At 42.3% G+C, this 16,521-nt stretch overlaps 1 protein-coding gene across 1 annotated transcript; it reads left to right on the forward strand.

The window, feature by feature from the left end:
• The first annotated feature begins 963 nt into the window (after positions 1–963).
• Positions 964–11,855, forward strand: fam20a (FAM20A golgi associated secretory pathway pseudokinase). Its single transcript, XM_018761466.1, has 11 exons — positions 964–1,587; positions 3,777–3,970; positions 5,139–5,189; positions 6,947–7,025; positions 7,153–7,245; positions 9,541–9,656; positions 10,131–10,311; positions 10,559–10,668; positions 10,853–10,934; positions 11,033–11,092; positions 11,446–11,855. Exons 1-11 carry the CDS (start codon positions 1,184–1,186, stop codon positions 11,705–11,707), a joined length of 1,632 nt encoding a protein of 543 aa, XP_018616982.1. The 5' UTR covers positions 964–1,183; the 3' UTR covers positions 11,708–11,855.
• The last annotated feature ends 4,666 nt before the right edge of the window (positions 11,856–16,521 follow it).

The following is a 16,521-nucleotide window of genomic DNA, read 5'->3' on the forward strand; positions in this document are numbered from 1 at the left end:
CCTTAAGAGGAACACTTAACACCAGAGTTAGGGTTTGTCAGGTTAACTGCAAAACAAGAGCGTCTTCTCACACCACAGAATTATTTATTTGCGAGATACGCCAGACACGCTCTGCACGGACAAGGATAATATCGTGTTTAAATTTGTTTTGTCTTTTTTTCTGAGAAGCACAGTGCTCTTCTAAAGGACTTGGAAAATCAACGACCTCTGGACTTAAACAAAGACAAACTCCGGCATTCAATTATTAATCTCAGTAACACCGAATGACTGCTCACTGGGAGTGAAAAATAAGATATTCCATGTTAGAAATTCTCACTGTGGGAAGGAAGCTTCTCATGACATTGTGTTATTTGGCGCGGATCCATATGAGCCTAAAACACCCAAAACTGCAGTGATGTTTCAGAAGAAAAAGTATCAGCCAGAAAATGCAACCGATGGAAACAGCCTGGGGGTAAAGTCCAGACACATAAACAGAGACCCAAATAAGGCAGAGTTAATACTTTTACCAGCAGCAGACATTAGACTGTAACCTCCCATTTTAACACGCTGTAATGTTAATGTTGAGTAAAATTAAGGCTTTTTATGTAACGTGGAGACACACTAAAAATAGCCATGATCCAGTTAGGCATTTCTGGAAAATTCAGTTCCTCTGCATTTAAGCCACCTTTCATGCACACCTTAAAGATGTCTTGGATTAACCACAAGCCTGGGAAGTCAAAGTCAAACCCCTGAAACAATAAGACCTCAACACATGCTTTTGTTCAGCACGCCCAAACAAAACGATAAACGTTCCAAAATACCATAGTAACACCACAGAGGGAGGCTGGGAAAAGCCTTGCCCATTTCTCATCTGCTGTCTAGAAACATTCACAACCCATTTACGTAGGGAGGGTTCACAACCCAAAAAAGACAAAAGGAAGCTGTAATGTACACCAGGAAATGAGAAGTGTGATATTTAAAAAAGAAGAAGAGCCTGCTCAGGGGTGAAAGTGCTGGTGGGCCGGCGCGCTCTCACTGGCTGCCTGCGTGTCTGGGGGCCGTGTCTACAGGGAAGTGGGAAGGTGCGTGTGGAGCGCTGCCTGGGAGTGGGGGGGCCTCGGTCTGCCGGCACAGCAGCGCCGTGCGCCAGAGCAGGAGGAATGTGAGCAGGGGAGAGGCGGCCGCACGGCACTCAGCCTCGACCATGTGGATGAGGAGGGACAGGCTGCTGGTGGCCGTCACCTTGACAGCTGTCTTCACCGCCGACGTTTACTTTGTGCTGCTGCCCAAGTTGCGGGAGAAGTACTCCGGGGAGGGTCAAGGGTGCCCTTGTTCTGAGTTGTGGGCTGGCAATGCCAGCCAGGGTGACTGGCGCGCATCCCCCTGGCTGTCCAACTCCTCCGCCGCAGCTACCGATACAGGGGAGGGACAGGGGGCCACGTCCACCCCCAGAAAGCCAGAGGGCAAGGAATGGGCGTCCAAGCTGCAATGGCTTTTTACCCATCCGCTCTACAACTTCCGCAACCCAGATCTGGGAGCAGAGGGGAACCTGCTCCAGCCAGACGAGCTGATGAGTTACTACCGGAGGAAAGTGTCCCGCTGGGAAAGGTAAGCACACTTCTTCCACAGCGTGCTCCTTCCACAGCACATCATGCCACATTTGTCACCACAACTTGCTGTGATGCTGCAAGCAGCTGCAAGAAACACAGGCTGCACATCCGTACCGAACGTGTCATAGAATCTCTGGCGCCTTTAAATAAAACTATTCTGATATTTTTGGACGATTGTTACAGTCAACTGAAACTGGCTAATCACATGTGTGGAGAATTATTTGATACTGGGAAACAAAGTTGAAAACTCTTACAAGATTCCCAGGCATCAGCGCTTCTGGAATTGATTGGTGAGTGTATTTTGCCAGTGTACACACACCTTGTTGTGGCCTGTGGCTGCGGTGGGCAGAGTCACTGGCACAAAGGATGTGGTTGCGAACTTCCATGGTCCACAGATTCGCATTGGCAAACACACTTCATCTTTCCTGTCGAAAAAACCAGAAATGGTCACTTATATGGAAGAATTCTGGAACTGTTTCTCATTCACTTTCAAATGGGGTTCATTTTATCCATATTATGTCATACATGTTGTTATGGAAAAAACAATCTAATGTGACTTTTAAAGCAGGTTTTTGAGGTAATGATAATTGTAGGAAGGATTACATGAAATTAATCGGTTGTGAAATGCATCTTTTTTTTTCCATTTCAATGGCACATATTGATCTGGAAACTTAATCAGGTACCTGTTTAAGAGGGAGCAAACAAATTACAGACTGCTCTGATCTGGCTATAAATCTCTATAAGCTATAAAAAGATTCTAGCTTTTTGTTGTGTCTCAAATGTGGGACTTTTTAACAGTGGTGGAAGAGTTACTATATAATCTACTATAGTTATGCCACTGAGTGTGTTTGGCATCCACAGATCCCTGGCCATAAGCGCACATCGCGGGAGCCCAGGGAGATTAAACTTTTACTGCTATAATAGAGAGAATTATATATTTTATACGTATTTATATATTTATTTTTTTCCACACGTATCTAAATTTGCACTTGTAATTGATGCCCCTGGGCAAGAGTGTTGCAGAATGTTGCAACAGCTTATTAAACTTAAAAAAAATATCAGGATTTGCAGGCTGAAAAGCTCCTCAAGCCTTGCTGCTGTCATAATCACGTAGAAGGTTTGCTCAAGCTGTGGAGATCATGTAAATATGCATTGTGTGTTGTTGGGACATCACTGTGGGAATGTTTGATGGGCATTCTTCAGATCCCACTACAGGCTACTCCTCTGGACCACTGAGATCCCCCTGCATGTCCATTCTCATCTAGTCTTGCCCACCAAGGACTACGTAAATTAGGCCACATTGCACAATGTACTTCTGGTCTGTGGCTTGTGGTAGAAAGCGCTGATTACCAGGCCTGGGTGATGATTAAGTACTGTGATGAGTGCTGAGGATCACCTCATGCAGACCTCCACCCTGCTAAACCAGCAGGGACAAGGGAAATGACAGCTGTGGCCCACTGGCAAATCAACAAACACTGGTTCACATGTGCTGATTTGGTTGTTTATGTAACATGGTGAAATGTCCCTACCCTGCTATAGAAGTGGTAGGATATCAAGGAAGAGAAAACAAAGCTTCCTCTGCAGTGTCCTGTGGATAAGGCTTCATGTTTTGATTTATACGTGGGCTTTCTGCTTGGAATGCTGCCATTCAAAATGTTTTCCTCCAAAAAAATACAAGTTTGTGTGAAAATGCTTTTTTATTTATTTGCTCATTCAAGCATACAAAACCGTATGTAGGAACATTTTGAGAAATGATCCTTGTTGGGCTGCAGTGGTAGTTTAAGCGTGGGGATATCTCTGAGACACAATGCTGCTGTCTTTGTGTTTCATGTGCACGTCTAGGACTCTGTGAATTGAGCCACTTCATAGGGAGCAGTGCAGAGTGCCTACTCATGCTGGAACACCCAGCTATTTGATGACTCACGTTCTTTAGAACATAGTTGGTTGTCTTGATGAGCTGGTTGCAGCATAAGTGCAGCTTTGTGGCTCAGACCCCTGTCTGTGGTATGACATACAGGTTATGCATGTTAGACTGCCTTGTGTTATTTGCACATCTGTTACATCTCTGTCATAAGTAATTTCACAATTTAGGCTGAACCAAGACCAAAAGGAATGACGCAGACCCAGGTGAAAGCTCTGAAACATTTCAAATGGGAAATCTTGAGTCTTGCGTCTCTGCTCATTCAGGCAACAGAAATACTACAATGAAGCTGCAGCGGCCGCCAATATCTCTTTACCTGATCGTGAGGGTACCTTCAACACTGAGGCCAGCTGGCTCAAGTTCCATCTGGGAATCAATCGGTTTGCTCTCTATGCCAGAGATGACCCCAGTATTGACCAGCTTCTCCAGGATATGAAGAACCAAAAGGTCATTAGTGCAGGTATGATCCCAGAGTAGTGGTAATAAAATCGGTGTGTACTTTCAATTCAATTCAATTCAATTCAATTCAATTCAATTTATTTTATAGAGCACTCTTCTCACACAGTGATTCATGAGTTGAAATAAATCAATAGGTCTAAGTCCAGCTGAGGTGCTGTGAATCATAGGAACATGCATCATTAGGTGATAAGAAAAGGTAAGTGATAACAAAACATGCAAATATACATGAGCAGGGTTTGCCAGGTGGAAACACATATACAATTATAAGAATTAAGAAAAAGGCTGGTAAAATGAAATGACAAAATGCAGGAGAAGGAAGCCAAGTAAAGGAGCACATGTGGAAATATGGAATCTTCAGCAATATGATGGTAATTTCCTCAGTGAAACTACAGTCATGACTTTAAAAATGCTGGATTGCTTCCAGCAGTCTAGAAGTTGTTTGCACATTTCTGAAAATCATGAAAATCACAACATAAGCCAGTATACAATTAACACTACAACAGAAGTGGACTCAAAACAGAGCCTTGGGGAACACCCCTAGAGAAAGTATTAGTCTCCATGAAACCTAACTGTATAAGAGTGCTGTTAGAACAAAGAACCTCAGAATTGGGACATCATATAATGGGAAGGATCAAGTAATTGTGAAAGATCTTTTAAACAATACCGAGGCAGTATGACAACTCACGAAAGTGTTTTCAAACAGAAATTGCAGTTAAGAAATATTAACTCTAGAAACTTGAGGGGTCAAGGTATGGTTTGTTTTCATATGGTGAGCTCAAGAGAGTAGCAAAATGATTCAGTAGAAAAAAACAAAAGAAGATAAAAAGAAAGGTAAGCATGCATAACATTTTAAAGACAGGTGATGAATGTGAACAGTTGGAAAGGTTCATGAATTAGGGATAATGAAAGGTAGAAATACAAAATCTGAACAGGTAAGCCAGTCAGAGTTGAAACGTGGTGGGAATCAAGATTACTATATTCAGAGAAAATATGGCACAAATTAATACTATAAAACCAGAGGCTTTAACAGATGGTGGAGACTGAGAGTAAGTGGACTGAAGGAACACTTTGTTGTCAAAATCCACCTTTCTCTTTGGATGAATATTTACATACATACTGTAGATATACATCTCGGTAACAATTAAATAAATATCTTCTCTACCATACAGACTACACACAAGATGAAAAAGCACTCAAAGGAACATGTGACTGCACACAAGGTGAGTTTGTTCTCTAAAACAAGAAGGTTACTACTAAATAGAAATACGAGTAAATAGATTTTGTTTATTTTAATGCGCTTTTAGCATCAGAAATTGTTTTAAATAGTTCTGCTTATTTCTCAGTCTTGGCAGCCTTGCTGAAATGCCCTGACCTTTTGGTGATATGGTTAAGATTGCTGCCTTTAGTACTACAGATCAGGGAAATCTGTTTCCTCTAGCGGCTCTTTGCCTGGAATTTTTTCTTGCTAGATCTTTGGCCAATGCAAGGACCAGAAGAGCTCTACAGGGCTGAGAAATGTTTCAGTGATCCTTAAATCTAACCATGAGGGCCTACTTCTGTTGACATTGGTTGTTTTTACTATGGGAGAGTACAGCTGAATTCCCCACACTAGTGTCCCCATGAGGTGTCAAAATATACAAGACATCAAGCACTTCATCAGCAACGTACAGCTGCTTGCAGTTGTTATCTGCTTCCAATCCCACCCACCCACACCCTCAGCAGGGTTGCAGTGAGCCAGAACCTAACCCAGCAATAGAGGGCGCAAGGCAGGAGGGGACACAACCAGGACGGGACACCAGTCCGTTGGAGGGCACCCCAAGCAGGGCTTGAACCCCAAACCCCCCAGAGAGCAGGCATAGGCTAAACCCACTGCACCACCATACCCCCAATCTCATTCATGGACAATTTAATTATTTCTTTTGAGGTTTCTTGTGTGTCATCATAAACTTACACCCTAAGTAAATGCAAATCACACATTAACTTTCAAAATGAAAAAAAACAGTGCAACAAGCATGTAGCTACACACTGTACTTTGTAACTTTTTTCATCTTTGTGGGCAGGAGAGTGGGTAATCCGCCCTGCTAACACATCCAGCTTCCTCTGGGACGCAATAACCTCTCTGTCGACCTAAAATACCAATAATACAGCACTCACAAGCCCCAATCAGACATAACCAAGTGTCCATGAACACGTTCCAGGATCTGAAGCTCCACCACCGCGTTTGCTCAAAACAAAGAGTGTGTTCCAAACCACAGCTACATTAAACGCTGCCAAGGTTTAAAAAACACTCACTTTTTTTCTCTCCTATTTCTTTTCAGTTTTGAGAATTCACACAAATCCAGACTTCCCCCAACATAACAAACAACATGCATTATGATTCCTGAGTTGTTTGTGTTTTCTATTGTATATTCCGTATTTGAAAGGCAGAGATTGTGATGCATTGATATGATAAACACGGCATGACCGACATAAAACACCCTGAAGGCAATGGTTATATAGTTAAAAGAATAGTTCTAGACAAAGTAAGACTGATACCAGCCACAGAATTAATTGCATTTTACCAAACTAGTTTTCTAAAGAAAAATCTCTGCAATTAAAGCTGTTTTTGAAGAGACTCAGAGAAGGGAAGAACATTAAACAAATTAAAGGATGGTGGAAATGGGACTGACAAAAGATAAGAGCCAAACTGGTGCTTCCATCTCAGTTTTTGGACGTATTTGCAGGGAAAACTTCTAACAAATAAGATGTAAATATAATCTCCTTGATGACTAAAAGTGCCTTTTATAAATGGACAGGGCTCATTTGACAGTGTAGATGTAATTAATTGTTTAATGGATTTTTTTCCTCCCCAAAGCAAGGAAAAAAAACATAATTATATTTCCTAATTTTCTCTAAGAAAACAAAATAAGTAAAAACACATAAAACCATTAGTTAAATGTGCATGGCTTTGGGTAGCATCTTCTACCTTACTCTTTAGTGGTGAAGCCCAGTGGACATCACCTGAAGCTTGCTTTGAAGCTGCAGGATTTTGGAAAAGCCATGTTCAAACCCATGAGGTGAGTCTTTCTTCTCAGGTAAAAACGTACTTGTTTCACAAGAGAACATTTCATAAATGACATTGAGTAAGAATTCATGTCAATGCCATTCATGACGTTGCTTTCTTTCTCAACCTTGTACCATCAGGCAAGCAAGAGACCAGGAAACTCCAGAGGACTGCTTTTACTTTGTCGATCTGCAAAGACACAATGCCGAAATAGCAGCTTTTCACTTGGATAGGTAAGCATTGTTGATTGTCTGGGATTGTCTTTACAGCGTACAGCATCACACCGTTGTTTTGACAAGCTTAGTCGAAAATATACTCTGTTGGGGTACAGAACAAGTTTTCCACATGTACCACTGCAGTTGGTTCTCCATGCTAGGACAGTGATGGAATCTGACCCAGTTCACATATGGTCAGTACCTCCTTGAATAACACACACAGTCTGAAGCGGCTTGCCCCAAGCAGGATCATGGCAAACCAGAGCCTAACCTGGCAACGCAGGGCACAAGGCTGGAGGGGACACACCCAGGACAGGACACCAGTCCATCACAAAGCACCCGAAGCAGGCCTCGAACCCCAGACCCACCGAGTGGGACCCAGTCAAACCCGTTGTACCACCACACCCTTGGATAACAGCTTTGGATAATTTATCTTCCAGACACATACAGCCAATGGAGAAGTGACAATGGGTGACCGTACCATCCAGTCCTGCTTTGAATAATAATTTTATAGTGCAAATATTCAACCTTCTTGCTCACTAAGACTCATTAAGAACAATATTAATAAAAAACATCTAAAGGGTATAATCTTATGAAACTGTCATTCAACCTTGTTAGTCTTACACTGTTTACTTAATAGGTTCTTGGAAAATGTAAAGTGGTTTGTGTGACAAACTCAGCTGTTTTTTGCTGTCAATCATCCTTATTGCACTTCTGTGAAGAAACACTGGATCTGAAAAAGTCATAATCTGTATTTCAGTATTCGACCTGTTGGATCGGGTGGGATTTGTTTAAGTCTGATCCGTAGTCTGTCGCAATTTAAACTAGACCAAGCATGTTGCAGATTTACCATAGTGCTGGTAAAAGGAAAACAATGAAAAGGCCCAAACACACAAAAATGCAGCCTTTTAAATTGCCCGCCATGACACGAAGGTAATTCAAAGTTTTATTGGAAACTTTTTTACAGGTTTAAAACACATTTAGAATGTCTTTTCTATAAATAGCAAGCCTGTTTTTCATTTTGAACCAAACCGGGAAAAGCGGTTAGATTTTGTGGACAGGCCTCAGTATCCTTACTGCTGACACTGAGCCGAATGTCTCTAAACCCAGAGGTTAGTAGAATCTACTCTAATTGCCAGGTGAGTTCTGCCAACATTCCAGCAACGTTCATTAAAGCCTCGTAAGATTATTGTTATTAAGACAGGCGTGCGGCTTGATAAGCCTGCAGCAGATGGAGTGCTGGCAGCATGCATGAGCTTGAAAACATGGCCTCAAGGGGCACGAGGGTACAAAGTAGTATAACACAGCAAAATAAACTGAGAGAGATGTTTTTTTGCCGTGCCTTTCTTTAACTTGAAGCAAAAATCCAGTACACTGCACACTGAGTCGGATACTGGCATGGTTCCATTGCCGAACATATTGGTGTAAGTTGTATTTATAGGTAGACCTTTCTGACCAAAGCTGTTGTTTCTAACCCAGCGAGATAATATAGGGAAGGGTGACTCCATCAGACTTCTGATAAGAGTGCGTTAAATTGTAGTCTGTATTAAGTATGAAATGCAGCGAATAAACGCTGAAGAATACGCTGCGTGTCTATCTGATACCTCCCTAAATTCTCGGTACGTTCTCAGTTAAGTGTCGAAATTCTTAGTAACCGTACGGCTGTTGACTCACCTGCGAAACCTCATTTGAGGTTTGTGCCTCAAAGTTGCAAAATGTTTTAGTTTGCATAGCTAAGACATGACAGGGCTGAATTTTGCAACTGATCGGCTCCACTTAAAAAACATGTCAGCGTCTGAAATGTGTTTGCGCGCAGTTCACAGTCAGGGGACAGTGGGCTACGGGGTCCTTTTTCTTTCCATGACAGAACAATGGGAAAGCTGCCAGGGAGGCCTAAAAGGTTTCCGCAATGACATTCGTGGTTGCAAAAATTATATCTGCGGGGAAAGACGGGTGTCATCCTCTTACCGAGTATGTAATTAACTGTGCTTAACAGAAGTCGTGGATAGAGGCGTCCGCCAAGCATATAATAAGGAAAAAAACAGGCCTTGCGATACAGCGCGGACAATTTGGACGGAAGGAAACGCTAGAGGAGCCGCGCAGCACTCGACGAGGCGCGAAATGACTGCGTTAGCTGCATGACTGCCGTTTAAAATGAGCCGTTCTAATAGAAACGTAACAGACATTTTCGGAGACATAACTGAGGAAATAAAGCAAGGGACCAACTTGAGTGCCTCAGATCTTGATGTATCCCACTGTGTCCCCGGTGCCTATGGAGGACACTGACACTGTGTACAAAATCCCCTCTGACAGGATACTAGACTTCCGCAGAGTCCCCCCTGTGGCTGGGAAGCTGGTCAATGTCACCGAGGAGATCCTATACACGACGCACAATGAAGAGCTGAGGAGTGTCTTCTTCACCTCTCCGGGTGAGAGTCTGCGCTGCAGCCCAGAGGCAGCAGGGGGGATGGAAACACACCTCAGTACACAGCTGACACGGGCACGCAGTATGCGCTTGCAGAAGTACAGAGAGTGGACACGAAGCAAGGTCCAAGCCGTGTGCAAAAATCCGATGCGGTCGGCTGAGCACGGCAGGAGCGACCATTGGTTTCCGAGGGAGAAATGCCGAACTGGCAGGTCACTTGACCATGAGCCTTGGTGCAATTTCAACAGAAGAGATCAGCACTCTTTAGACAAGGGCGACTGGAGAATGTGAAGCTGGGGAAAGAGGGTGAGGGTTGGGGAAAGTTCTACCTCACCAGACAGTGGTGCTTTAGAGAATAGAGAGACGGATATGAGTGCGATGTCATGACAGGTGGTACATGCCACGTGATGAACGGAAGATACGGCACGAAGTCTGTGCAACGCTAACAAGCCGCACTCATTTCTTCTTCGGCCTACAGCGGGCAACAGATGCTTCTTCGCCAAGTGCTTGTACGTGTGCAAGACGGAATATGCCGTGTGCGGGAACCCGGACACGCTAGAGGGCTCAATGTCGGCCTACCTACCCGGCCTGAGCATCGCTCCACGCATCTCCATCCCCAGCCCCTGGATCCGCTCGTATACCTTCGCCGGGAAGGAAGAGTAAGACGGCCGCTCACACTGACCACCAAATTACAGCGCGGCTCCAGCTGCAACACAGATGCCATTCAGACATGAGCCTTCTTTTGTATGTCTACACTTCTACATTCTCCAAGCATTCATGCCAGTTCTCTTTAGTCGTCTGTATTCATTTTAAGTGATGCACTCAGAATTTAAACATTTTTAAATGTTTGCGTTTGTCATCTGGATGAGCTACTTTCTTACCATAATGTAATAATCTCTTTTACAGATGGGAAGTTAATCCATTCTACTGTGACTCAATTAAGCAGCTTTATCCCTACAACTCAGGGAACAGACTGCTTAATATCATAGATATGGCCATATTTGACTTCCTCACAGGTAAACAAAATTCTAAAATCCTTCTTCACTAAATATGCAAAGAGAAAATTACACATCTTCCTACTTCTGAGAAATGCTTGGTATGCTGCTCATTCTTGCAAGTCGTATTGAGTACGATACTCACGATCATTCCCTGGAATACAGCAAATGCAAACCTAGTGCTACATTTCTTTTCCTTTCTCAGGAAATATGGACCGACACCACTATGAGATCTTCACCAAGTTTGGAGATGATGGCTTTCTTCTTCACCTTGACAATGCCAGAGGGTGTGTAGCTTACAGAGATACAATATTGTTATAGAAGCCTTTATTTCACCTATATACCCATCTACTAAGACCTTCTTTGATTTTGCCCTGTCTTGCAGGTTTGGAAGACACTCCCATGATGAGATGTCAATTCTGGCACCGTTGACACAATGCTGCATGTAAGTGGTGGACATGATCAATTCACGCTCAGTGCCTCAGTGGCTGCTGTCTCCTGCCTCCAACACAACACATGGCCACTTGGCCTAGACAACCAGAGGTATATGGTTTCACACAATTAGAGGTCTGCATAATAGTTTCAAAGAACTCTGCAATATCACTAATATTAACTGAAAATGAGAAGCTCAACTGGAACATTATGAAACTGGCAACAAAATCCACAGTAGAAGTCTGAGCAATTAGGATACACATTATAATTTTACATAAGCACGTGATGACACGTTAGATCTATTGGAATGCTCTTCAAAATACTGACAAAGTCCATAATATGTGTTTATATTTCATGCTGGGCCAGAATTAAGAAGTCTACCCTCCTGAGGCTCAAGCTGCTGTCCCAGGAGGACTACCAGCTGAGTGAAGTGATGAGAGAGTCCCTGAGGCATGACGCCTTGCATCCTGTGCTCACCGAACCCCACCTGCGTGCCCTAGACCGGCGGCTCCAGCATGTCTTGCGTGCCGTGCGCAGGTGTATCAGGAGGCTGGGAGAGGCACAGGTGGTAATGGTGGACTTTGTGGAGTCCCGCAGAGCGACAGCTCAGGCCAACACAACGAGGTAGCACTAGGACCTGGTGGGAAGAGCACAGGGAATGGCCTTGAGCATCTGGCAGCGGAAGAAGAGGACAAGCACTGGATAATTTAATAAGATGTTTACCCCTAACAACCCCTTAAGATGGCCCACAACACAGTCTAATGAGATGGTTACTTTTTATCTACATAACAATTAAAGAAATAAAAACACACTTTATATGTGTTGAGGTTTCTTTCAGCTTCTATACTAATGGTTGAGATGAATGTTTACAAAGTCTTATGATATCAGCAGAGAATTACCCATAAAAATAGCTGTTAAGGATAAAAATGCCTTTTTGCAAACTAAGGTAAAATATTGGGCCGCAGTCATTCGACAACAATTCCCTCTCCACCTTAACATGAATGTTGTTAAAATATAACTAAAACCAAAATATGAAAGAAAATATGAGACCAAAACTGAAGAATCTGAACAAACAACATGGTATATACTGTATAAGTCAATGGTATTTGTACCTTTTCTACATGAGCGCTGTTGATCAAGATATGATACCACACAGAAAAAAATTTAGTGAAGGCTGCTGCATCTCAGGGGGTGTGGTGGTGTAGCAGGTCTGGCTGGGTCCTGCACTCCAGTCGGTCTGGGGTTCGAGTCCTGCTTGGGGAGCCTTGCGATGGACTGGCATCCTGTCCTCGGTGCGTCCCCTCCCCCTCCAGCCTTGCACCCTGGTTTGCCGGGTTAGGCTCCGGCTGGCCGTGACCCTGCTTGGGTCAAGCGGTTTCAGACAGCATGTGCATGTGCTGCATCTCAGTGTTGTAAAATTTCTAAATTAAAACTGCTGGAGATGTTTGTGCACCTTAAATGAATGATTTGGTGACTAAAGTACTTCATGGTGATCACCTCTTTGGAGGCTGTGTGAGCCATTGACCATAATAGGCTCTAGTTTTCTCCTCATCCTCACTTCTGGCACTGCCTGCACAGAACAGTACAGTTGCCCCAGTGATTTCTACACAATTGCACCTATGTCTCAATTACTTCATTTAACAGATGCTTTTCTCCAAAGCAACCTCCAATGAACTCTATGTAGTGTTACTAGCGCACACACCTTATTCACCAAGGTGATTTACACTGCTAGATACACTACTTACACTGGGTCACTCATCCTTACATCAGTGGAACACACTCTCTCTCTCTGTCACTCACACTATGGGGGAATCTGAACAGCATGTCTTTGGACTGTGGGAGGAAACCAGAGCACCTGGAGGAAAGCCATGCAGGCACATGGAGAACATGCAAACTCCACACAGGCCGAGCTGGGACTGAACCCATGTCCTCTCGCACGAGGCAGGCGTGGTGAGACAGCAGTGCTACTCGGCTATTTATTTAATCTAGAATGAACCTACTTATGAGAGAGAGAGAGAGAAAGCGCTGTGTTGTTTTCGTTACTGAGCCCCACACAGTTCTGTTTCTGTTGTGACTTTCAGTGCATTCTGTCAAGTACTGCTGCTGAGACACACTGAGGTACAGTAAAGTACATGTTCCCAGAGTTCTGTGTCTCGAGTCTTTTTGTTAGTAACGCTGCTACAGCGTGCGCTGGAGGTGTGATGTGATGCCATCCATCCCAAGTGAACGACTGCTGATTTCCATGCTGTTCCGAGGCCCGGAAGGGCCCAGTCGCTCACTCCGAACGTAAATTAGCGCACAGGTGAATATGGCTTTAGTAACTCACAATAGCTACGAATAGCACTTTCCCATTCTGCTAGTCAATGTCTCTCTTATGATGTACAAAAGCGACCTGCAGCAGGTGCCATAAATCCCATTCGGCCTGCTGTACGAAGAGAGTTTATTAAAAAAAAAAAAAAAAAAAAATCAGGTTTTATGGCTTTGCCTTGCCTTGGCACATGTTTTCTCTTACTATTACGAAAACACAGCCAAATGGTTCTGAGGGACACGAGTCCTGGGGGGGGGGGGGTGGGAGGGGATTACCGAAAAAATTAAGATAAATAAGAAAATAAGAACAATACTGAACCTTTTAATTCCCAGCTCTTTGTATTAAGTAGTCTCAACGCTCAATTTTTAAGCCATCAAACTGAGCCATAAACAGGGCTGCCCATGTCACGTGTTTTATAATGTGTTTTCCATGTAATTCTGGTGACAAGATACTTTTTTTTTTTAAACTAAATACAAATAGTGATATAATTAAACCCAAGCTCATGCATATAAATCGCCAATAAAAGACTTAAATGCCCAGTAACTACTGCATATTAAAAGTTTTCCAGTGGTAACTTAAAGTCATATTATTTAAAGTCTCTGATATTTCATTAATGTCAAGCTTTTGTGCCGACAGCCGGCATCGTACTTCAAAGCACCAGGAAAGACATTGACACCCGTCGTTGTGCTTTACCATTGAACACACTGAGCTATACTGCCATCTAGTGCCCGGGGACTATTGCTACAGCGCTGCCTTCCTCGGTTGCTCGGTGACGTACATCCGGGATCTTGACCGGAGCGAGCAGTGCTCGAGGGGCTCACGAGAGCGCACGGGTCGTGACCCATGTAGCAAATACCTCACATTACCATCAAGCTTACCCGTTACCCGTAGCAGCCAGCAAGATGCTCAGAATATATAAACAACACACTTTCGAAGCAAATAAGTGTTTTCAACAAATTTACATTTATTCTAAAACATAAAACTTTTGACATAGTGAGTAAAAAGCACAACATGAAGACAAGTAAGGCCACAGCGCTCTAATTACCGTGTGGATATTTTAGCGGGAAATCCAAAATGGCCACATCATACACATTTAGCCCTTCAAAACAAACACACAAACACCGCAATGGGTAGATTTTTGAATCAAATTTCTTTATTGCTCGACCTGCCATTAGGACAATCTATACCAAAAGGATTTGTCTTTTTTTTTTTTTTTTTTTTGTTTTTTAAGCACATAACAGTAAATCAAACCTTACAGTAGTTTGATAACAACAGAAACAAAATGGTCCTCTGATGACTGACAGCTCTTACAACTGCAGGCTGCACACACCTGCTACGTTTGGGCTAACAGGAGCTTCTACACCCTGGTTATTTAAGCTAAGGCAAACTATGTCAAGTTACGTTTTTTTTTTTGTTGTTGTTTTTGTAAATACATACGTACGTACATACATACAGTACATCCATACATACACACTCTCCAGAAACTGATTTGACTGATAAAGCTATTAAGTGTGAGTCATGTTGGAAAAAGAAAGAAAGAAAGAAAGAAAGAAAGAAAGAAAGAAACTTACCGCCTCTTGATAATTTCTTTAAATGAAACAAAAACAGAGCAAAAAGCCAGCGATGAGAAAGAAAGGAAGTAATGTAGTCCTAAAACAAAACATTCATCGGAAAGCCAATTATTTGTGTTCTGTTCTTGACACATCAAATTTTGCTGGGATTCTGGGACAACCATTTTTGGAAATTTATCCAGCATAAAAGCTCCCTACTGTTTGCCACACTCTGGCCTGGCCTCCTCATATTTTGTTGTTACTAATACACATCTTGAACACAAAAACATTGGATGGTTTTGTCATCTAATGCACAGGCCACAATTAAGAATTTACCATGAGGCATTTCATAGATGGGCCTGAAGCTGCATTTGCATGTGGTATTAAGAGTACCATCTAATCTCAACTTCGCTCAGGTCAAACTTCCAAGCAATTTCATGGATTTTGACAAATGCTGGATTGAACATACTAACAAGCAACAAATTTAACCTTACCATTTAATAAATGTAGAAAATGGCAGTCAGCTTTTTAAAAATTTATTTCCTGGTAAGAAATAAATCAGTTTTATGCAAGAATAATGTAACATGCATGTAACAAATTCAAATTTAATTGACTTAACTATGAACTTTTATTTAAGGATTTTCTTCTCTAATTAGAATGAAAATAAACCACTTGATTCTTAATTCTAGGCACGTGTTGTGATGTTGCTTGAGAGAAAATATTCTGAACACCTTCCGGTTTAATAAATTTAATAAAATCAGTCAATCATGAATAAATATATATATAAAATATAATATTGACCCATGACACTTTTACATGATACAACTACATACTGTTATTTTGTTTGTTAACAACAGAACAAACATTGTTTAAGTCATGGCACTGGGCACCTAAAATAGACTTCATGGAAAAATAAGCATTTACAAAAAAAGTCTGAACTTTACACTACTGCTCAGAGCCTGCGCTCAATCCCAACTACGGTCCTAAACTAATTCACGCTATACATAATAATAATAATAATAATAATAATAATAAGAGTAAAGGATAGTCTATGATTACATATACGTTATAGAACAGTGGAATATGTCATTTGGTGCATACTGAGAAACGTAGCAAGTCGTAAATACTGAAATACACTTAAGACCCAATTAAGGATTCCTCTTTTCAGGTGTCAACGAGACAAAAATGAATAATGGTGTGACATGTTTCAAAGGTGGTTTGCGCTTCTATTTTGACAACGGTCAAACAGAACCAAGGCAAATGTTCAGCCAATTTTTTCTCAAAAAGTACAGATTTTAGAATAGATTTTAGAACAGTATGTTGAGACGTAAATTGCTCAGCTGTAGCTAGCCTTTATGTCACGAACAGAACATCTTCTGTAGGCTAGTAGACAAAGGTTTTAGTGCCCATTTCAAGAGTGAAATACACTGCGCCTTTCAGTCAGATCCTGGCTACGCTTTGAACCACCATAGTATTTGGCACTAGCTTGGTACTTGTGTTGATTATGACCATTATAGTCTACACTCAGTTAAAGGGATAAGTAACTCCCAAAAAAACAAGTTTCAAAACAGTGTTTAAAATTTA

The sequence above is a fragment of the Scleropages formosus genome, chromosome 20, assembly GCF_900964775.1.
Source record: "Scleropages formosus chromosome 20, fSclFor1.1, whole genome shotgun sequence".
NCBI classification, from domain to species: Eukaryota; Metazoa; Chordata; class Actinopteri; order Osteoglossiformes; family Osteoglossidae; genus Scleropages; species Scleropages formosus.